Consider the following 24,018-nt stretch of genomic DNA (forward strand, 5'->3'; position numbering starts at 1 on the left):
TATTTCCAGATATTATTCTGTTTATTCGTTAGTAACAGAGTTCTACTTAGTGCACTATATATACTGCAACAAAGCTATATGCATGGAACATATGTATAATTGGTGTTAAGGAAAGTCGAACGCTACAAGTATTCGGCTTTTTTTACGCGACAGTGTATGTACTATTGTGTGTGATAGGTTATAGTATATGCGCTGTTGTGAGCCATACTAGGCAAGACTGAATAAATTAAAATCAGTATACAACACAGCCTGTGCTAGTACGTATACACAACTATTTACCTCCTTATATATGTACTAGCGGCTTCGCCCCTAGCCTCTAGGGGCTTTGCCCCAAGAGGTTTGATCAACCTAATTTTTCTTATTTTAGATTTTAAAAGAAAAAGTAAAAAAAAATTTTTTTTTGGGGGGGGTATTTTTCATTTTTTGGGAGGGTTGGGGGTGTCCCACCCGCCAAGAAAATAGCTTAAAACCATCACAGGACCAGTAGGTATATTCCCTGAAGAGTAGAGCCCAATCGGTTCAGTGGTTACTGAGATCTTAAGCTTCAGACGGACAGACGGACAGACGGACAGACAGACGGACAGACATCGTTCTACTTTGTATTATAGATAATATAATATAAAGGGTATTAAATCAAGTTTACAAAGCAAGTTATAAGATTAGTGAAAGATAGTCCATATATGAGACAAGGGGTAGTGTTTTTATTCCAGTGAATTAAAGCGGTTACTCACACTGTTATTCAGTTTCTAGATTGGACTAGAAACAAAACTAATTTGAAAGGATTTCATATTCTTTTTTTTCCAAAATGATCCAGATTAATTTAAAGAAAAGGTGAGTAGTACTTTAGAAACGTACTTTTAGAAAATTAAATCAGTATAATTTATTATTAAGGTGTCATTCTGTTAAAACTGTTTGAACATTAGTGACTTTATTTTTGTTTTTATAATGATTAAAGTAGGTTAATTTTGATATTTTCAGTTTGGTTTATATTGAAGTTTAAATATAAACTTTACTATATATAAATGAATGCATAAAAGTGATCTTTAAGCATTATATTTGTTTAATTTCGTTTGAATTAAAATAATTGTTAATTTTGAAGTTTTGCTTAATAACTAAAATAAAAATATATACCCATATCTTTTGAGATAGAAATGTCTAATTTCTTAGGATATTGTTAGCTTTTATCTACAATTATCTTTATATGTCATTTCAGCAATATTATAATTAGACGATTTGTATTTTTTGCTTTTTTACATACAAAGTTATGAAGTGAGTTATAAAATTATTATTTGACAGCAAATTTCGGTCACATACTTTTTATCAGAACTAGCGATTACGCCCTTATCATCTAGGAGCTCTATATTTAAAGTAATATGGATGGGCAGAAAAACAGCCTAAATCCATACCCAGACTTATTTATAAAAAAAATAGAATAGCCTATGACCATCTCAGAACGTATAAGAATCTTAACTGCAAAGGAGAACCATATCAGTTCAGTGTTTAGCGAGATCCTTCGCTTCAAACAAAAAAGCTTACTTCTTTATATTATAGGACAGCAGTCAAGAATAATACATTTAGTCCCAATTTATTGAGCACCAGAGCCTTACATATTAAACCAATGGACCATATAAGTTATAGAGTAGCTATGTCCGTCCATTGATCAACAGAATTTCTGCTATATCTCTTTTACAGTAGCTGAAAAAAAAATAATTTATAGACAGACCGATGGACTAAGTAAGTTATAGAATAGATGCTCATAAGCAAGAAAACTTCACGAAAAATACATCTTACTCGATTTCTACCTATTCAATTCGATTATAAATGTTCAAATATTAAATTCTCATTTTAACAAGGATGACAACACCCATAAAAGCGAAGCTATGAAACAATAGGACAAACGAATGAATATTAACACTTGAGTAGACTGTCACAACTGAATAAGCAGAATATAAATGTATAAGTCAAAACAAAATCATGATGTTTTACATGCACTTTATGGTAACCATTATAGAGTTGCTACGATTTCTAAATTGTATCTTACTTTTTTAGGAATCTTCTAGCAAAGTTTGAATTCGATAATACAATTCTAACATGTCTAAATTTACGGAAAAAAGCTAACCGTTACGGACGGACGAAACGACCCTAATTATAGAAAAGCTTCGCCTTTTAAAGATATACATGTTATGGAATTTTCTGCTACGCTATTACAACATATAGTCAACCCGCTCTCACTGATGCCAAGAACGCAAATATACTTAAAATCACAGTACTTTTAACGGCTATATTTCTTGTTAACTTATTGTAATACTTCATGATATATCACTTATTAGAAATAATTTGTATATTTACAATCATGGAGAAAGGGAGTGGAAATTTTTACCAGCACTTGTGCTCATTTTTTTAAAGCAAAGTGTAGGGTTGAGTCCGGAACGGACAGCTATTTTTGTTAATCCTATAATATAAAGTAAAAAGCTTTTTTTGTCTGTAGTGAAGGATCTCGCTAATCGCTGAACCGATATGGTTCTTCTTTACTGTGATTTCTCTTATAGGCTCTGAGATGGTTTTAGGCTATCTTAATTTTTTTTAAAAATAAGTCAAGGTATAGTTTTAGGCTATTTTTCTGCTCTTCTAATATAGAGCCCCTAGATGCTAGGGGCGCAGCCGCTAGTTAAGTCATATTTGATTTTAAACTTTGCATGTTGATTTCTGTAACAGTTAGACAAGATTTAGAAAGCGCTACAACTCTTTAATCGTTATTTTGATTTTAATAATTTTAAGTAATTTTTTTATTAGCTAACTATATAGGGTTTGCAATATGAAATCTTGGTCAAGTTTTCAATGTAAAGTTATTATTTTTTGCAGGTGATACTTAGTACAGCCAGCGACACCATGTCCAACCCACGCGCCATCGAGGGCTCATCCGGCGCCTTTGGCGGCGGACGCCCGCCCCTTGATCTAGATGACGTTACCGGGGAAGGCGGAGCCGGGGGCAAGAGGGGCTTGTCTTCCTGGTTGGGCAGGTTCACACAGGGACAGGTGGTGAAACAGAGGCGGGGCTCCGTGGGATTTGATGCAAATGTTGGTATTGCCCCGTTAACCAGGTAAACAATATGTTTGAATTAATTTAAAATCTTTGGCCTTAGCACCTATGGTAACATATTCAAGTCTACACCACAATTCGTCGTACTAGAGACGTGAAAAATGACATCTACTTCAGCTATGTTTGTTATCAATATTAAATTAATGGGTATCACCAATAAACTAAACATATTATTAAGTATAAATATGACTTGCGGACAAAGGTTGTTCAATTAAAGGGTTGGTTATTTGTTAAGATTTTATACTTTGGGCGTTAAGAGTATTTGGTCGCTTCACAAGGTGTCTCTTCCTTCAGTCGTTAAAAACAACAAACAAAACTAATAAGCTAAAAATATCAGGCAACATAGACAATTTAATATGACTTCTAATTTGTTGAAAAAAGGTTTAGGTATAAAATTTATATCTTTTCCTGCCAATCAATTTAAAAAGAACCTCTAAAGCAAAGGTCTTCATTTAGTTCATCTGTCTGTCTGTCAGTCGCACATTTTTTAAATTTTAGTTGCAAAAACTCTACATCATTTTTATACTGAGAATAATAATAGTTATTTATCGCATCGTACCATAAACAGCTTTTCGCAGGTATAAAAATGTACAATTATAAGATTAAAACTAGTTTTGTGATATCGAAGGCACGGTCTGACAAAACTGGTTTTACTATTATGATTGTACTTTTGTTTTTCTTTGAAAACTGGATATTACGCAATACATGATTTTTCAGTATGGCTTCGAACCGGTTCTAATTCAGAGGATATAAATCGAAGCCATATTGAAATGGCCATTATTTTTTTCAGTATGGACGAGGACAGTAACAGTATAGACAACCTGACTGGGGAATCCTCAAAACAAATTCCATTCGGTAGAAAACGAGATTTATCCTTCTCTGATATTCAGACACCCGGAGGTGACGGAGACACTTTCCTTCTCAATTATAAGTAAGTTACATTTTTAATAGCGAAGCTACTCTATAATTCGAAATGTCCGTCCGCCCGTCTGAGACAGAAGAGGGGAAACGTAATTTTCTCGATTCCTTTAAAATATACATAGAAGGCTGAAATTTTCAGGGATTAAATATGTTTACATTCTTCATATTTTCAACAAGTTTCATTAAGATTTGTCAATTGGTTGGGGTGCTAGATCGATTCCTACATTTTTAAGTTTTCATATTGTTGGGGATGAAAAAAGTTCGCAATTTACATACCCTTACAAAGTTTCATTGAGATTTGCTTATTGGATGAGGTGCTGGATCGATTCCTAGATTTTTACGTTTCAAATCTTACAAGGTTTCGTAATTTTTTAGTTTAATATTTTTTATGAAACTGCCTTATAGTTAATTTTTTCTGGATATCCATCCATAATGTTTGAGCTTCGCTACTTATGGATGTTGTCAGCCTTGTTTTTATAGTAAGCCTACTTAATAAGGTTTTCTGTCTGTCATCTAGGTGAGAAATATGATTATTTTAGCCGTAAAATGTACCTTTTTACAATTAAAAACGTTGGAAGATAAAAGTATCCTCTCCAAAACTATTTTAAAAAATATACTTAGGTCGACCTAAAATAATTTTCACAGTTAGCGAGAGCAAACAATCCAGCCACGTTTATATACAGACACCAAGACATCCCATTACTTTCATATATAAATGCATATGTGCATATTTTTAGCGCTTTAGTACCTTGTTGGGTACTATTAAATCCCTCCACCTTTTATTTCTAAAATAAAACTGAAAATAGGGAATAGTTTTCTGGTTGTTTGTTTATTACTTTAGGCCATGGGCGATATTAGGTTAGGTTATATTGGGTATTTGGAAGTCCCGTAGGATTAGGGACCTGTAGGAATAGGGCATTGAAAAAGGTTACACTCCATCTCATTTTCAATTTATTTCAATAATAAAAATATTGGGTGAACTTTATCAGTGATCGACAGGCACTTTGAGTGAAAGCTTCAAGTTATCTTTTACTTTGATATAATAGGCGTCTTATATTTCTTTCTAAAATCTTGATAAATGTAATTTATTAATTTGATAAACAATCGTCTTTTTCAAAACTACAACTTAAAAAAACACAAAAAAATAATAGTACAACTTAAATTTGTTAAGATAAAAATCAAATTTAAAATGTTTTATTTTTACTTTCAGACGCAAACCATCTATAGACTATACATCGGGTGATTCGCCCAAAAACCATTTTACCTTCCCGAGCAACGGTGCTGGTGGCAGCATCACTTTTGAGTTGGACAAAACTTCCCCAAAAGACAGTTTCACCACCCTAAATACAATCCCGGAGTCGAAAACGGCCATGTTTAAGGTGGAGGACGCCAGTGTTAGTGATACATTTAACCAGATGGGAATCGGTGGGGGCGGGGGTCAGTTAAAATTACCCTCCCCAGACGCAAGCGAGGAGCTGATACAGGAAAAGAATTCCAGCTCAATTTTTCTCATTGACTTGGAGACAGAAACTGATGGGAAAAATGTGAAGTTGGTCCCGAAGACGAAGAAATTTGCACTGTCCAATGTGTTGCAAAAAGAATGGGCTCAAAATTGGTTCTTCAGGAATGGTTTTTCAAGCTTTTAATTATATAATGTTTTTGTGTGAAACAAACATAAACGGATCGAGTGAACCAGGTAAAAGAAAGAATAATTAAATTGACCTACAAACTTTTCCTAATCCTAGATTGAAGATTTACTTTATTTATTGTTCTTTGTCTATTCCCATGTCCAAATGTTTGCATTTTAAATTTCTTCGTGAATTGGCAATCCTCCTTATTTTCAATTTATTGAAAAAATAAGGGTGTGGGGGGAGAATTTTTTTATTACTTTAAGTTAGGTAATAATGGGTACTGGGTATAATGGCAAATAAAAGCCTCGCCGGGTTAGGCCAACACCCCACTAGGTTATAGGCAAAGGCATAGAAAAAAACTACCCCCCCCCCCCCCATATTACAATTTATTAAAAAAATAAGAGTAGGGTATTTTAATGTTACTTTATGCATGTCAGGTTTTTATTAGTACTTACTAGCCCCGCAGGGTTAAGGACCCCCGCAGGTGTTAGGTATAGGAAAAATGATCCTCTACTGTACTTTGAATTTATGTCAAAATAAGTGGTGGGGGGTATCAGTGCTTAACAGGCACTTTGTGTAAAAGCACCGAAAACTGTAATTCAAAAGAACAAAGAGAATAATCAAATTTCTCGTATTCATTCGAATCCGGTGGATAGAAACCGGTTCTCATCCATACGAAAAACTATGTCCAGCATCGAATTATATCCAGCTTTCTACGAATATAAAAATGTACAATCATAAGATTAAATCCAGTTTTTTCAACCGGTGCCTTCGGCACCTCGGGGCTAAAAAATCTAGTTTTATTCTTATAATTGTACATTCTATATCCGCGGAAAGCCGTTTATAATACGATGCGAGAAATAACTATTTATAATCCCAATTTTTTTCCTTGTAACGTTACGATGTTACCACGCAGGAAGATTAATTATTACATCAAAAAGAAAAAAACATTGAGAATGTAACAAAGACTGTTTTCAACTTAATCTAATTTGAAATCAAAAGCACAAGTAAACAAGGACAACATGAATAAGTAGCGAAGCACTAAAATTCGTGGAAAGACAAACAGACAAAATGTGCTATAATTCATAGAAATCACGAAACTTTTCTGAAAAAATAATAAGAAAAATATTTTTTTTTGTCTTTTTATGTATGACCAACAGATTTACACCAATCATAATATACTTCATGCTCATTTGATATAAAAAATTTCAGCTGAGAAAATTGCATATCCTCCATATCATTGCGGACGGACTGACGGACTTTAAAGTGAATTATAGAGTAGTTCGCTACTAAATATAGAAAAAATTCTTAATAGTATAGTTTAAACCACAAATAAGTTAGTACATTAAGATATGTTTAACTTTAAGGAGTAAATAGGCTAACCAGTTTAGGTTTGCCAATCTATTGCCATAGAATTATTGTAGAAATTAATCTAATTCTAAATTTCAAATAGGAATTAAGGTAATGTAATCAATCTTTCTGTTAAATCTAACTTCATTTTTACCTTTGATTATGATATTAAATGCTTTTAGCAATTTAAAATACGATATGACCTTTAAAAACCTATTTTTTATTTGAATTAGGACATTTTATAATTCAAATTTTTGCAAGAAAATTGGCAATTTCCATAAATGCAAATTGTAATCATCTTTTCGAGGAAATATTTTAACAAAATACCTGTTTAAAATTTGATCTATTATCTTAAGAGCTGCTACTCTAAAACAGAGCGAAGTGTTCTTACGTCCGTTTCAACTTTAGCTTACACATTAAGTCATGTAAAAATGACGGATTATGGAAAAAACGAAGTAGCGGTTTTCTTCGTATTTTCACAATAGCTTTTGATCCATGATCCAAAATGACTTTAACTTGTATTTTTTAATGATACCATTTTTTTGGCTTTTTCTTTCTAAAATCTCATTTTGAAATTATATTAGGGCTATGTTTCATTTCTGAATTTCACTGATTTTAGAAAATCTTTTTATTGCGTTAATCTTTGGATATATTTGTTTATGTCTTTTATTTGATGTACTTTTATCAAGTAAATCAATTATGTAAGAGTACAGATTTTTCTTTTAAATTAATCTAAAATTATATTTTAACATTGGCAATTATGTCCATAAGAGAACCTACAATATTAAGCTATCAATACTGAAAGGAAGAAGTGTTAAAGATAGAATATTTTAACAAAATTGAGTTCACACAATATTTGATTGGGTTATATCATTAGAAAGACAAATCCTTATACTAAAGTATTAACAGGATGTCTGTGTGTCTCTGTATCTTTGTGTCTGTTTGGAAGGATCTCGCTAACCGCTGAACCGATCGGGTTCTCCTTAACAGGGTAGCTTCTCATAGGTCCCGGGAAGGTTTATAACTATTTTTTGGGGGGGTGGGACACCCCCAACCCCCCCAAAAAATGAAAAATCCCCCCCCCAAAAAAATAATTAAAAAAATTTTTTTTTTAACTAAAATTAAAAATGAGGGGGGGGGGTGCACCCCCCTCCCAAAAAATTTTGTTTTTGCCCCCCCCCAAAAAAAATTTTTTTTTACTTTTTCTTTAAAAATTTAGAATAAGAAATTGGGTTATTAAATTTGACTCTCTCCTCCTAAAGTGCCCCTAGAGGCCTCTAGGGGCGTAGCCGCTAGTTATAATATAAAGTAGTAAGTTTCTTTTTTGTCAGAAGCTAAAGATTTCAATAACTGCTGAATGAGTTCTCCTTTTTCTGAGAAGCTTTACATAAATCTCAGGATAGTTTTAGGCTATTTTGTGTTTGAGTTAGATCCTTAAAATGGTTTTATGCTATTTTTCTGCCCTCTTCTTATCTCTTATAACGAGCGCCTAGATGCTAGAGTGCAGCCACTAGTTAGAAGAAGCTGTTGTACTAAAATTAAACAATATTTATTACATGAATATTCAATTTCGTAGTAATATTTGTATATATCATTTTCTCGTATTCATTCGAATCCGGTGGATAGGAACCGGTTCTCATCCATACGAAAAAACTATGTCTAGCATCGTATTATATCCAGTTTTCTACGAATATAGAAATGTACAATCATAAGATTAAAACTAGTTTTTTTAGCCCCGTGGTGCTAAAAAAACTAGTTTTAATCTTATAATTGTACATTCTATATCCGCGGCAAGCCGTTTATAATACGATACGAGAAATAACTATTACTTTTCAGTGCCAAGATTTAATTAATTTCTAAGAAGCATACATAGCATGCATACTTAAAGAGGCAGGACAATTGGTTATGAATTAATTTTCCATCCATTTCTTAATTGTAAAATTATGTCTTTGTTAGATAGAAACAAGGGTCGTGATTATGTTAAGCGTTTAAAACCTGATAAATTGATATTGATTATTTATGCCCTATTATTCATTTGATACACAATTTGAAATTTTGTTTTGATTTTATTTATATGTTAATGTTATACTCTTTTATAGGTTTCAGCATTTTATGGATATGTAATATATGTAATATATAATATAATAATATATGTAATAAGGTATCACATTGAAGCTTAAAATTTTTATCAAACAGACGGAATGTCATATCAGAAACAAGTCTAGAAATATAATTGAATTGAAGTTTTAAAAAATTCAATTTCTCTGCAGATTACGGGTGGCTAACTCGCAACTGTCGAGCCCTGTATTACATCCTAGTACATTTTGTTAAAGCCAAGCTTTAAATAATGCAAAATTGTACTATGCAGAATAAGCTCGTACACCTGTACATAATTGTACGACAAATTTTGGCTGTATACTTGTAAACAAAAGTCGTAGATGTAGAACATACGCTGATATTATGAAATTGTCGTCAATTTAGGCTGCTATTTCCCCTGTCATTTATAGGACAGTTCGTTTATCCAGTAGGAGGGGAGTGGATGGGGTAAAGAGGGGTATTGTTATTTAGCCCGCTACAAGGTTCACTTTATTCGAGTATATGAGAATGTGGTAATCCAAATAATAATAGATTTATTAATGTAACACAATTTTATTGTAGTATTATGTCTCTTTTAAAATACTTATGCAGTAAATTTTAGTAGATTTCTATGAGTTGGCCCAATGGGCAATATGCTAATGCAGCATTAAAAGAATTTTTCCTAAAATTCATGCCGACAAAACGTGATGTCTAAAGTTTACGTGGTCAGAGGAAATTTTTCTTGCATAGTGCACAGAAATTTTTGTTCCAACGTCCATTTATATGAGAAGAAGTATGACCAATAGATATAGATTTTATCTGGTGAAAAGTATATATATATCTACTTATTTGACTTTGAAAGTCTAGATTTTCAATCCATTTATTGACATATCCATGAATCCCTGGCTAATTTTAGTCACGTTCTTTGCATATTGATATATTGACGTGCATATCAGGGAAAAGTGGTAATATACATATAATATCTTGTAACTTACTCTGCTCTTCAGAACTGCAGTGTAAAGCGTCAATGAATTGCACTTACTTTTTCTTGTCGAAATCACGACTTTCCTAATCCCCCATCCCTGCTTGTAAATGCTTAGAAATGAGTTAGAAACTAAACATTTTTGGGTTTTATAAACTGCTTAGGCATGTACATTAGAGATAGAAATATACTAGATAGTTGTTAAGATTAGGTTTTATATTTTGCAAACTAATAAAATGCAATTTTCAATTACCTCTATTCTCTAAAATACATTTTTGCTTTGTTTTAACTAATTGTATTTGTAATCTTGTTTTGAATTTAAGTTATACATAGCTGTGTGTTTAAAGGCACGCTGTCGAGCCCTTGTTTTAATCTGGGCTCCGCAGTAACCTAACTTTAGTAATACGGATGGCTAAAGTGCTACTTAACGGGGCTATTAAGCTCAGATTTAAAAATTAATTTTTATGCTATAGTCTATTTCTATTTTGCTGCAATGGTCTATTTCTTATCACTCTCTTAAATGCACTATTTAAAGATTTTTACCTTCAGCTGAAGTTTTGGGCCTATGAGACATTGGGTCTATATTTTACACGTGTGTAACTAAGCAATTTTTATATATTCTTACAAGCTGTGTATATTCTGATATTTTCTAGATTTTACATGGAATATTTGATTTCATGTTAAGGGTTTATTCATATCCAAGTAAGATTTTCATAAAAAATTACTAACTTCTTAGCCAAGCTAATCCAAGCTATTAATAAATTAGTGATGGCAATCCGTCGAATTTTTGGGCCGGATTCGGCTTTCAAAAAAAGTGGCGGATTCCTTGCGGATTCCGGATTCTTATTTTTAACGGATTCCGGATTCGAGCAATATTTTAAAACGTTTTTTTTTTAATTAAAAAATTTAGGTGCTACATATGTCATAAAAATTAATTTTTTTGTTTTTTTTCTGTAATTCACTTCCGAGAATTAAACCAGATTTTAAAAGATATTATATATAATGATGATAATCTTTGCCTTCAAACAGGGGAAGTTGAAAGAAAAAACTCAAGACGCTAATTTTAGCCTACAAATTCAGAATCCGAAATCCGCTATTAAGAAACGGATTCCGGATCCGGATTCCAAAATTGGCCTAAAAATTGGGCGGATTCCGGATCCCGGATTCGGATTGCCAACCCTATAATAAATGTTAATCTTATTGAGAAGGCTTTGCATCTAGTCTGTTCAATGTGAAAGCATTCCCAATAAATGTCTAATAATGTCAGAGTAATACTTATTATTGATTTTACGCTTCTAACGACCACCGCATTCCCCCAAAAAACAAATTTTCAGTTTTTACCTTTTACCAATACTAAACTTTACTGAAAATTGGGAAACTATCGCTGCAGCTGTTTACAAGATCTAACTGGACATGTTCATATTTATATACATCTAGTTTATAGAATTACTAGTTGCCACTTCCCTAGCCTCTAAGGTAGGGCAAGTGAGATCAGCTAAATAGCATAAAACCACATTTAAATAGCTCCCCTGATAAATTAAATTAATTCAGACCTGCAATTTTCTAGATCCTAAGCTTCAGACAAAAATTCTTACTACTTTACATTATGGGATTAGGTTTATTTGAAAAGCTTGAAAAATGATGTACTAACAGGAACGATTCTGCGCATGACGACAATGCTATGAGCGGGGAGGAAGCAAAGGATAAGAATGGTGCTGCTGATAACAAGAAACGTGATACCAAAGGTGGGAAACAACACCTGGAAGAGGAGGATATCCCAGAAAAATCCGGGAAGCCCTCCTTTGTGGGCAAGATTAAGAAAATGGTGGAGGAAAATCCCGCCAAATATAGAGAAATGAATACATGGCAGCCACAAAGCCAGTAAATTTTGTGAAATCTATGAAAATTTATATTGTTATTATTATTCAGCTATTTGAATCATATAAAAACATTCATTACAAAAAAATATAAAACTCAAATATTTCATGATAAAAACGGTTAAATATGTGATCCTGGTAAGGTTCAAGCATACTATGTATGTTTCAAGTAGATGAATATTTGTAAAACTACTTAGGTCCATAGGTAGCTCAGAAATAAAAGCATTTTATTTAAAATAAAACAACTTAGGATAAGTCAATTAAATAAGACAATAAAGGATTATTTAACAAATTTAATTTTTTATTATTTTATTCCATGAACTAGCAAACTCTGTAACAAATTTTTTTAATTATTAAAAAGTCATAAACAACTACATGAGAAAATGCTATCATCTACCTGTCTCATAGTTTTTTTTTATCTATTATAATACTGTAAAAGTAGCATTTAATTTGTTAAAATAGTGACAGTTTACCATTTAAAAACATACAAAAATATTATGAGACACAATCTTAATTATAGTGAGCCAAATAGAAGTGAAAAGGCAATTTATCAAGATTAAAAAGTTGTAATTCAAGTTTTTTTTTAACTTGAGTCTTAAACAAGAGTGATTGAAATATATACTACAGAATTTCATACCTATATAATATGTACAAGTAACCATTTAGGAGTAATAAATGTACTTAAAACAATTGGTAGGATTAGGACCAAGCAGTCAAGACTGAAGTATTTTTTGAATGAAGGAGGTAAAAGGGTGATTACCTACCCCGATGTGTATTCCTCCCCCCCCCCCTTCCAAAAAATAAACCCATAAACTCCTCAAAAAGAAAAAATTTTATTTTAATCTTTTGTTGTTTCCAATGTTCTACTCTAACCAAACCATATCAAACCATATGAAGCTCAAGGTACAAGAATAATATTATTCAAAGTAGCCCTTTTTATTTATACTTTGATTTAAACTATAAATATAATCTTTTTATTATTAATATTTCGGTATATAAAACTACAACTAAATTAAAAGGGGTTTGATAATTATCTTTATGTCTAGACAGTTTATAAAGAGAAGTTATCAAAATCAATTTTTAGCAAATGATGCTAAATTATGCAAAATATATTTACCCTCTAAAATTGCAATATTTTGTTAGAACCAATAAATTTAGATATATGTATATCTTGTAATGTGATAAAAATATTTTTGTTATAATTATTTTAGTTTTCAACATAAATATGCTCAATATTTATATCATCATTATTGTGCTTAAATTTCTAATGTTTTTCCAGATTATTTGTGCAATAATAATCTAAACAAAATATTTTTTTCTTATTTTTAAGCAAAGCTGTACTACATTCTTTAAGCGTTTGTCTGTCCTTAATTTAGAGATAATAGAATCATTAAATGGATTTAGATGTTTAAGGATTCATGTAATAATGAGGTTCATTTGTGAAAGTTTGGTAGGTCAGATAGAAATAGTCGCATAAACTTTGTTCCAGAACAAACGTAGGAGTCCAAACATCGCAGGGGGACTAACGCAGGAGTTCCTAACGTCGGCGTGGACAAACGCAGGTGTATGGGACAAACACCGGAGTGAAAAATTTGGTCGCCCTATTCCTTGCATGCAAAAATAAACTAAGGTGTTTGTCGGCTAGAGATGTCCTTTATCAGATTTGACGAATTGTGGGGTCAGATGTACCATCTAGATATATTGTTTCCTTATCAAACATTGTAATAACTTAGGATACTCACACATTTAAGTATTTAATTTAATGCACTTTAGACCAAAACAAAGCATTTGGCTACAAACTACCTAATTTAAAATAAAGATTAATTTAATAAACAAAGTTAAGACTGGTGAAGAAACAAACCGGCCATATTATTGGCTAGAGAGTGTACATATTTTGGTACGAAAGGACAAACGTGTCCATTATTTAATGTACAAGTCAGCTATAAATAAGTTAATTTCTTAGGATAGTGCTAGCTTTCGGGTAATCATATCGTTTATCACTTTTATCGCTTTTACTCTTGGACTGAATTATATGTAATAAAATACAATTACACATCTGTTCGTCTGCTAGATATTCTTTAAAGTTGAATTGATTAATGTTTTGAAAGTCCACTTATAGTTATAAAGCTATTGTCAAGTAGAATTATAATAAAATTTATTTAAAATAGATTTATACATAGTTGAAATAAATTTAACATTTATAAACTGTCATAGATAAATCACATTTACAAGCAGTAAGCACCTTAAGTTATTAGGACCTTTGATTTTAGCACATTTTTTAACATAGCATTGCATATAAACTAATATAATACACATAAAAAGAATCTGCAAAATAACATGTTACATTTAAGGCTGTATTAAAGCATTTTACAATTTAAAATCGAATAATAATAGAGCACCTTTAAAAAAGTTTTAATAGTGTACATTTGTTTTACAATTAGGTACATTTTTCAATATTACAATATTAATTCTATATGAAATGAGAAAGGAAATATAAACATGTAAAAATACAGTAAACACAAAATAATAAGAAATAAGACTAGTAGGTAATGTACAAAAAAAAGTATCAAAAAAGTAAAAAATATTTACGAAATTTGAACAAAGGTTAAACATATTTGAGCTTGAATAAGATAGATATTTCTACTTTAAATATATCATAACATAAAATATAAATATAAGTAAAAAACGCAAAGAAATGAGGTTGAGTAAAATATTTCATTGTCTTTAACAGACTGAGTTTCAAGTTAGAAGGCAGAAAGATTTGTGTCATTTTCTGAAATAAAAACAATTTTAGTATTCATTCATTTTTTTAGAGGGAGGTTGATGGCTCGTCAACTCTCCCCTGTACCTATAATCTTCCATCAATAAACTTTTAGACGTTTACGATATCTCAGCGAACACACAAACATACAACTTACTACTTTACCCCCCCCCCCCCTCTGAACCATTCTTAGGTTATTGATTAAATTAATCTTTAACCATTTACGAGATCTAACAGCCCCCCCCCCCCATGATCACGCCCAGCATTTAGTACATTCATTATAAATTCTTATAATAAGTTAAATTTGAATCCGGAATCCGTAAAATGTCACTGATTGCATCCCTTACAAAAACTTACCAAGCAAAAGTTGTATAGTTCCAGGAAGTTTATCAAGTTTATTCTTATCCTTGGATCTTAAATCCAACTTTACAATTCCTCCTCCACTGTAACCAATACTTAAATAAAAAAAATATCTTTAATTAGTATCAAATTGAACTTAATTTCTGCATCTCTACCTTTCAAAGTTTTTCCATTCGTCTGTGAATGAAACATATAAAAATTTGCCTGAATTGTAAAAACTAAGAGTTTTGATGCATGGCTCAAGCACCAAAAAAATTTGTTTAAATATGTTAAAGATTTTTTTGAACATAAGATAGTATTGCTCCCAAACTCCCACCCACCGCAGATGTTCATGTTACTCAATTGTGATATGAAAAAAAAAACAATATAGGTGATAAATCTTTACTTGACCTATCACTGTAGCCCAGATTATATGCGACCTACTCTATTTCAATTTCCTACCTGTCTCCCTCAGTGTCGCCAAAAGGATTGTCAGGCTCGGCTGTGGCTGTGCTACTCTTGGACTTGCTTGTTCCTGTGAAGTCTGCCAGGACAGCTCTGGAAATGGTAACCTGACCAAGGAAAGAGTCCAACAGCATGTTATGATCCCATACCTAAAAATTATTACTTTATAGATAAAAATTAATATCATCCTTCAAAATATAGTAATTTTTTTGGTTTGTTCGTCTAGTTCACGCTAACCGCTCAGTTTAGCTATACAGGACACTGTTTAAAGGACATACTTCATTTTTATGACTTAATTTAAAAGATGTATGGCTTATAAGATTCTATCTTGTTGTAATAGGAATCAGTGTTCCAAAAATAAGATAAATAGGATAAAAATATCACATAAATTTTTTTTTTTTAAGTTTTAAAAAGAAACATGTTTTAAATAGACGTACTGACTTTCTGGTAATAAATATAGAGTTGCTACGTTTTGCAAATCATACATAACTATATAAGAATCATCATGCAAGGTTTGTAATCGATAAGAAAATTCTAACAAGTCTAATTTAACGAAAAGAGTTAACTGTTCCGGAAGGACGGGTCGGACGTAGGACCCTAATTATAGAAAATCCCCGCTTTTAAGAAGTAACACAATAATAAAGTTTCTGTGTTAATAATATAAATTTTACTAACCTGTACTAAAATATCTTTATCTGGATCCTTTCTGTAGAAGATAGCAGAGAAATTGAACTCTGGATTAAGACTATTTTCAACAACACTTGACTTGACAGTCTCTCCTTCACACTTTATTGTTACATACGGATCTGTTTCTAAATATATTCAACATTTTTAGATTCGTAATAATTTGATGTAAGATAGGTATGACTACCTAGAAGCTTACCTTTGTTTAGTAATTTTAGAAGTATAACAAATAAATACAAAGGGAAGCTTTAAGAAAAAAGGGTATCTTAGTGTTATTGGGTATACAACGTTTTTATAGCCGAAGTCGAATGGTGACCCTAATCCAAAGGACCTAACCAGGGAGGGAGGGGATTTAGGGCTGTTTATTAAACTAGTCCCCAAAGTTTTATAATATTTTTTTTTAATTCGTTGGCTCTGCAACTTTGGGGACTTTTATATAAATTTGATTGGTTGATTCATTCAGTTGAGTGTCCAAACGTTTCATCCACTTATTGTAATCTACAGAAGGGGTAATTTTGTGTGTCGTCAATGAGGATGTATAATAATTCATTGGCCATTGTATTATCCCTTTAATTCACTAGGACCTACCTCTTGGTGAACCAAACCTTACCTAACCCAATTGAAATTACTACAACCCCTGTACACTAACTTCAGCGAAAATGCCTCAACAAATAATATTGGTATTACAGTTTCTCGTATTCATTCGAAACCGGTGGATTAGAACCGGATCTCATCAATACGAAAAAATTATGTCTAGCATCGTATTATATCCATTTTCTACGAATATAAAAATGTACAATCATAAGATTAAAAAAGTTTTTTTAGCTCATGCCTTCAACATCTCAGGGTTAAAAAAATTGTTTTAATCTTATTATTATACCGTAACTATACCTGTAGAAACTCAACTGACTCCAGAAGGTGAAGACTGCTAGATAGCCGACTGAGGCGCTGGATAACAGACCAACCAGAAGATGAGGGAGATGGATAGAATGGGAACAGTAATTATAAATATGCAAGAAGACCTGCGGGGAGCAATAGCATAGTAATAGTCTGAAAGTAAGGAGAGATCAATTGCCAACTATTCGGCTCTATATATGATGTGAATGCATACATACATATAATGTAATCACATAGATTAATGATTGATCTTCTCTTCTTTCAGCAGATTAATGACATCAAGGATCAAGCCTACAACATTGATAATGTTAGGTTGATCATTGGGTGGCGCTACCCCCTAAATGGTCAATTTAACTCATGGGTGTAGATAGCTCTACAAAAAGTTAAATTGAGTGATTCATCTTTGAGGATGCTCAAAGGTATATTTTGAGATGTCAATCTGAATTGCACATAACAGTCACGAAGGCTGAGAAAACTTCTCAAGTATGTCTGTTATATTATGTGTACTTCTGAAGCTCATTTCATAGTACAAGGAGATTATTATATAATGCTATTAGCTCATCAGTTTGAATTATTCAGTAAAGGTTTAACCTACAGTTACTGTTAGAGAACTACTCAAATGTAACTGTATGTTGAATTTTTTTTTTTTTTTTTTTTTTTTTTATTTTTTTATTTTTTTTTTTTTTTTTTTTTCATTTTTTTTTTATAGCTGAGTAAATTATATGTGGGTGAGAATTGTTGATAATTTTACAGTTAGTAGAATAACTCTACAAGAGTATAATTAACAAACACAAACCATTGTTTATGGAAATATTGTTATTAAGAAAATCATAATGGATAAGAGATTTATTTGTAATCCAACATGTAGTAGAAATCTCTACAAAAGTTTGACTAACAAAAATCTTTTCTTTTTCATGAGACATTGTAGTACTGAAATAATGATTTCATATGTGTTTAATTGGGTAAGACTGAGATGAGAAATAGACTCAAGTTGTAGATATACTCTACAGGAGTTTATTCTACCAATTTTGTAAATGGACACCAGGTATGGAAATACTTCCAAATAAGTGTCTTATTACCGTAAATCATTATTTTGAATTATATTTACCTTTGTTCTTCTTATGGATAAACTTCTTAAGATACTTAAAGGTGGATTTCTTTTTGGTTTTCTGTGGTGATATTGGTAATACAGAAGAAAAGTCATAAACTTTATTAGTAATAGGTAAAGCATTGTCAAATTTGTAAACTCGCATGAAATCTCTACTACCCACATTAAAGTCTAAATTGAGAGGTTGGTGAATAGAGTTATCAAGCTCCAAACACTCTGGAGATGAATCCCAGTCAAGGGTATCTTTACTGTCAGATTCAATGTATCTTATTGCCTCATCATTGCTAGGAACAATATCAGATAGATCATTTAGACTTTTACTTCTAAGAAGTTCTGGAGTTTGGTTTCTATTTCTAAGCTTCATACAGTATCTATGATTAATTCTTTTGTTAAGTTTCTGTTTATACCATGTTTGAATTTTGACAGCTGCTATGGTTTCTTTTAGTTTAGCAATTTTTTCATGTTTAAGAATTTGCTTTCTGGTAATCCATTTTTCTTTGAGTTTAGGTCTGTTTTTCATTTTACAACCCAAATTGACACTTTCCTCATTATCAATTTCATCAAATTCTTGATTATCCATATTCATAGAGATGTCAGTAACATTAATGACCTCATCAATTGAAGGACTAAGGATGTCAACTTGTTCCCTACAAGATATGTAGTCAGTTGTAATGTATTCATCTTCAGATTCACAATCTGATTCACTGTCATAAGTTTGACTGATTGGTGACCAAGAAGATAGTGGATATGAAACATTTGGGGACAATTTATTTGTATTTTGAACATTAGAAACTGACTTTACTTCAAATATGGTTTCTACATGCACTCTATGTATGATTGATGACAGTTTCATGACTCTATCATTGTCCATATTCAATATTTTCTTTATCCTAGCCATATTGTTTTCAAGATCAATGACAAGGAATGGAATTCTCCTAACATGCTTTCCAGGATTTTCTTTTAGCATCACTATCATTCCTGGTGAGATGTTACAATGTTGGTAGTTTGATCTGTTCTCTTTTTCTTGTTGTACTTTTTGTTCTTTTCTTGTAATTTCTTTGAAGGTAAGATCAGAAAAGTTAATAGGACAATTTTTAATATTGTCTCTCTTAAAGAGAATTTCAGATGAAGAAAGATTGTGCCGTCTTAACTTTGAATTAAGAGCAAAAGTAGCATTTGCAATATCAAAGTTAGAAAGGACATGATTATCTTTATGAGATTTGCGGATCTCATATTCTAATTCTTGAATTATCTTGTCAACATGACAATTGCTGTTCTTGTTAAGAACATCACCAATGACAAGATGAATACCTGATTCATTAAAATCTGTGGCCATAGTTTGTTTTAAGGACTTAAGGGAAGGATGGGCATCGGATTTAACTAATATATCCTTAGAGCGTCTGATTGGAGATACTACTCTTATAATGCCATCACCAAGATCTTTTGAAGTTTCAGAAGGAATTAGAACAGCAGTAACATATTTGCTGAATATGTCTGTGCAGACTAGGATGACCTGTTTGTTTCTCTTCATGACATCAATGTTAAAGTGTGTACCAGGATGATCAGGTGGATCTGGATCTCTGTATGGAGGTTTAGGGTGATCATTCTTCTTGACAGATGTGCATAAGAAACATTGTTCATAGAAAGTACCTAACACCTGTCGGAAGCCTGGGCAAAAGAAGTATCTGGAGAAGACTTTATCACTCTGATATTGTGAAGGATGATTTCCTTTCAAGTGAATCATCTGCAGAATAGTAATGATCTTTTCTTTAGGAATAACTATTCTGTTAAAATCCTTGAATAGCTTGTTGTCAGATTCTTTCACCACTACAAGTCCCTCATGAAGGGAAGCATGGCGAAAGATTGTTTTCACCATTCTGGAATCATTTTTCCTAGGTGAATCACCTGAAGTTAAAAGTTCCTTAACTGTACTAATGTCAATATCAGACTCTTGAATAGCTTTCCAGACATGTTTGTCACCTAAGGGCAAGTGATTTCCCTCAGAGAGTGAGATAAGATTATCTGTAGAAGTTGCTGCTATGTGGCAAGGATAATTGGGAGTGAAAAGATCATTGATAGACTTCATTGACATGCATTGAACATTGTCAGGAATTTCGTCCAGAAATCTTTCCACTGCACAATCTTTAGAACCACATGTGATATCCATTCTGCTAGCATAATCTGGAATAACATGCTGACCTGTTTTAGCAGAAGAATGTATGAATGTGACAGGTCTTCTGTTGATAGAAATTAATATAGTTTGAAGACGAGGATTTCTTGAAATCTTACCTTTTCTCATTCTTTCAACAGCTTCAACAACAGCCTTGCAGTCAGGAGTGACATAGGTTGGTTTAGTAGAAGCTAAGATCCAATGAGAAGTTGCGTTTATTGCTAGAGAAGCCGCAACACCTTCAATTTCACAGGGTAGCCATTTTGACATGTATGGTTTGATTTTTGCACTGAAAAATTGAACTGGTAAAAGATAAGGTTTATCTCCAGTTTTTCTTTGAACAAAAAGTGCCCATCCAATACCACCTGGTGTACGGGCTCCATCTGGCATCAGAATTAATTGTTCAGAAGGGTGAGGCAATGTCAGTTTGTTGATATTCTCAAGGTGAGACATGGCATTGTTAAAAGAGGCTATGAGATCTGGAGTCCAAGAAAAGGTATCTTTAGAGTTAGCACCTGCAACAGCTTTATCAAATGGGTCAAGGATGTGAGCCAAGCCTGGAATGGATGAAAGCAAGGTCTTGTAGAGACCTTTCCATGAGTTTACCTGTTTTACAGTATTAAGCTGGTCAATTGAGGACTTACCTAAGGATGTTAGGATATGATCAGATGGGTGAACTTTCCCATCAATGATTCTGTGACCAAACACTTCAATGTCTTTAGGGAAGATCTTGGCTTTAGATGCAGCAACTTTAAGATTATTGTCATTTAATTTAGTTAAAACAATGTTCCAGTTGTGTATTGTTGCATCAATTGTGTCTCCCCCTACAATTATATCATCTCTCTCAACATAGCAGAAACCTGAAAGAATCTCATTACCCAGAATCCTGGATACCAATTCATCAAGCTCTGTTTCTGAGTTTAAAAGACCTTGTCCAGCTCTGGTTAGAACTCTTACTCCTCTGAATGGTGTACGTACTCCCAGCCATTGCCAGTCTTGCTTTCTAACAGGAATTTGAAAGTAAGAGTTATAAAGATCTGCATGGATGTGAAATCTATGCTTGGCAATGAATGTTAAAACATTTCTGCCAGATGTTTGCTTGGAAGGTTTAGGCAAAAGATCATCATTGAGGTTATTGAATGCTACAACCCATCTTATGTCATCCAATGAACATTCTTCAAGCTTTTTGTGTTTAGCCCTACCTTTTTGTAAGATGAAGGAGGGAGACACTTTTTTCACTTGTATGTTATGTGTTTGGGGGTCTACAAGGACACCTTGTTGTTCAAGACTGTCCATGAGCTGTTGTTGCAATGCTAGACACTTGTGATTATAAAGTGGAACTGGGCACTGCTTGGAAGTGGGTAATTGTTCTGATTTAAAATTAAGAGCAGCCTGAAATTTACCTGATTTGCCATTGTAACCATCTGTTAAATTTGCGTTGAATGCATGGCTGTTGATGGTGTGAATTTCTGCTAACCTTTGGAGTTGACAAGGATTCAAGATGTCTTTGTTAGTGTTTTTCAAGATAATCTGAGAATAATTAGGTTCTGAGGTCGAGGGCAAACTTGGAGGTGGCACTGAAAAGTTTGGTTTTATGTTCTCAGAAGTAAGAGGGAGGCAGAGAAACTTAGTAGTTTTGTCTCCGACAAGTGGTGTGTTAGTGTTGTTTGTATAGGAAATGCTGTTAGCAATGACCGGACATATCTGAGGTGGCCATGCAGGATTGTTGGTTGGTTGCACTGCTACAGTGCATTGATCAGGCATCCTTTTATCTTTGAATGGAATGTTGATAATTCCATTTGGTAAGACTGTGGTAAGTTTGTTGAGATGAAGAAATGTGTGTGATGGTAACTTTACTACAGAAGTTGACAAACTAGCAGAAGGTTCTGGTAGATGCAAGTGCTCATTAGTCTGTGGAAATGTGTGTTTGTTGACTTTTATTTCTCTAGACCTAATTTTTGCTTGCACATCATTTTCATAGTGGAAAGTGGTTCCTCCGAAACAATCTGCTTGAAGTTTTTCCATAACTAAGGCTTTGAGTCTTACTTCCAATGAACCTCGCTGTAATTTAATATCTATTTCACCCAGGGAAGTCATCCGTGTTTTATCATCAGCAAGAAGAGCGAGTTGATTGTTAGGTAAAATAGGTATATTATGTTTATCAGCATATGATTTACGAATAAATGAGACTGTAGCCCCACTGTCAAGTGTTATATGGAAGGGATTTTCCATATAAAATAATGTGAGAATTTGACTTGGAATAGGTGTAAGATGATTTAAGATGGTTAATTCCTTGTCAGTAGTAGTGGGGTTGTCCAAAGATAGTCATTGGTCAGAATCAAGGTTCTCTGGATTGTCATTTACATCATCATGTTCTGAGTTATCTGCAAGTACTGAGTTGAGAAGCGCACCCTTCAATCTGCAGCTGGAAGGGAAGTGTGATTCGTACACTGCTGGAGGTCTTCCTGCAACTTTGCATATGCGGCAAAATGTGTTTTTACGCTTGGACTTCCAAGATTTAGTATTAGACACTCTACCTGCAGCAATTGTTGACTCATGAATTGTATCATGGTGAGCAGATGCATTTAGTGCTGAAGTTCTGTTAGCTTCTGCATCATTTAAATCATCAATCATGCTCGGAATCCTTTGAAATATTTGGACTTGTAAATCTTTCAAAGTGGTATTACCTACCATTTGGTGTCCAAATGTTTTGCTTACATGCATTGGAAGTCTAGGGTCTATTTTTTCTAAGCACCAAAGCACGATTGTTTCTTCAAAGGTGGGAGAAATATTTTCATCCTCCTTTAATTCCTTATCATTGAGATACGCAATTTTGTGACCTTTCCGTTTGGTATTATCACAAATGGCGGACCTGAATTCTCTGTAAAAGGTTTGATGGTTAGTACCAGATTTGTAGGAGAGTTCACTGACTTTAAGAAAGTGAGCACCCTTGTTTTCTAAGTTGTAATGTTGAAGAAGGTAGTTCATTATCCACTCTGTGGATGTGCTTTGATGTGTTATGTCATCATGTTCAGAGTAATGACAACAAACAGCGATGAGTTGGATGAGTTTAGATAATTGTGAATTCCTTTTGAGAAGGAGCTCATCAAGATCTGTTTCAAGTTCATATTGAGTGTAATCATTACCAACTTTACGGGCAAGTTTGAGTTTGTCTGGGTCCCTGGAATGTAGCACTTGGATTCTCTTTCTATCTTCAGATTCTGCTAGTGCAATCCAAGTTGAATAGATTCCACCCGTCAAATACAGATAATTAACTGTGTCTTGTTCAAGGAAGGAATATAAAGCATTTTTCCAGGCTTTAAAAGCAACAGATGTGACACCATCTGCTGGCAAGACTTCAGGAGCTTTAAGCTTCAATGACATTTTGGTGAGAAGATAATGGTGTGGGAAGAAAGACCGCTGCCACCACGTAACTATACCTGTAGAAACTCAACTGACTCCAGAAGGTGAAGACTGCTAGATAGCCGACTGAGGCGCTGGATAACAGACCAACCAGAAGATGAGGGAGATGGATAGAATGGGAACAGTAATTATAAATATGCAAGAAGACCTGCGGGGAGCAATAGCATAGTAATAGTCTGAAAGTAAGGAGAGATCAATTGCCAACTATTCGGCTCTATATATGATGTGAATGCA

At 33.0% G+C, this 24,018-nt stretch overlaps 3 protein-coding genes across 7 annotated transcripts in view; 2 read left to right on the plus strand and 1 right to left on the minus strand.

Moving 5' to 3' along the window:
• LOC145306209 (uncharacterized) overlaps nt 1-24,018 on the plus strand; it is a 324,616-nt gene that overhangs the window by 248,959 nt on the left and 51,639 nt on the right. The gene's annotated exons all lie outside the window — the stretch shown is intronic.
• On the plus strand, nt 609-7,160 carry LOC145306133 (uncharacterized). Of its 2 annotated transcripts, none has more exons than XM_080148108.1 (4): nt 609-831; nt 2,863-3,101; nt 3,891-4,031; nt 5,232-7,160. In XM_080148108.1, the coding sequence occupies exons 2-4, from the start codon at nt 2,890-2,892 to the stop codon at nt 5,665-5,667; spliced, it is 789 nt and encodes a 262-aa protein (XP_080004234.1). In that variant the 5' UTR covers nt 609-831; nt 2,863-2,889; the 3' UTR covers nt 5,668-7,160. The 2 variants fall into 2 exon arrangements, with proteins under 2 accessions (XP_080004234.1, XP_080004226.1); XM_080148100.1 differs by lacking the exon at nt 609-831 and adding an exon at nt 834-954 and having other exon boundaries at nt 5,232-5,682.
• LOC145306145 (calpain-5-like) overlaps nt 14,076-24,018 on the minus strand; it is a 30,981-nt gene continuing 21,038 nt past the window's right edge. For both annotated transcript variants that reach the window (XM_080148128.1, XM_080148121.1), the window contains 4 exons: nt 16,178-16,314; nt 15,500-15,651; nt 15,056-15,153; nt 14,076-14,710 (listed from right to left, as the gene is read on the minus strand). In XM_080148128.1, the coding sequence (XP_080004254.1) occupies nt 14,682-14,710; nt 15,056-15,153; nt 15,500-15,651; nt 16,178-16,314 (416 nt within the window). In that variant the 3' untranslated portion in view covers nt 14,076-14,681. The remainder of the gene's footprint in view (nt 14,711-15,055; nt 15,154-15,499; nt 15,652-16,177; nt 16,315-24,018) is intronic.

The sequence above is a fragment of the Acartia tonsa genome, chromosome 2 (genome assembly GCF_053477335.1).
Source record: "Acartia tonsa isolate MP-2025a chromosome 2, ASM5347733v1, whole genome shotgun sequence".
Lineage (NCBI taxonomy): Eukaryota > Metazoa > Arthropoda > Copepoda > Calanoida > Acartiidae > Acartia > Acartia tonsa.

Coding starts and splice junctions, on each gene's coding strand:
- LOC145306133 (XM_080148100.1), top strand. Junction 3,102..3,890: donor GGTATTGCCCCGTTAACCAG/GTAAACAATATG, acceptor TATTTTTTTCAG/TATGGACGAGGACAGTAACA. Junction 4,032..5,231: donor ACTTTCCTTCTCAATTATAA/GTAAGTTACATT, acceptor TTTTACTTTCAG/ACGCAAACCATCTATAGACT.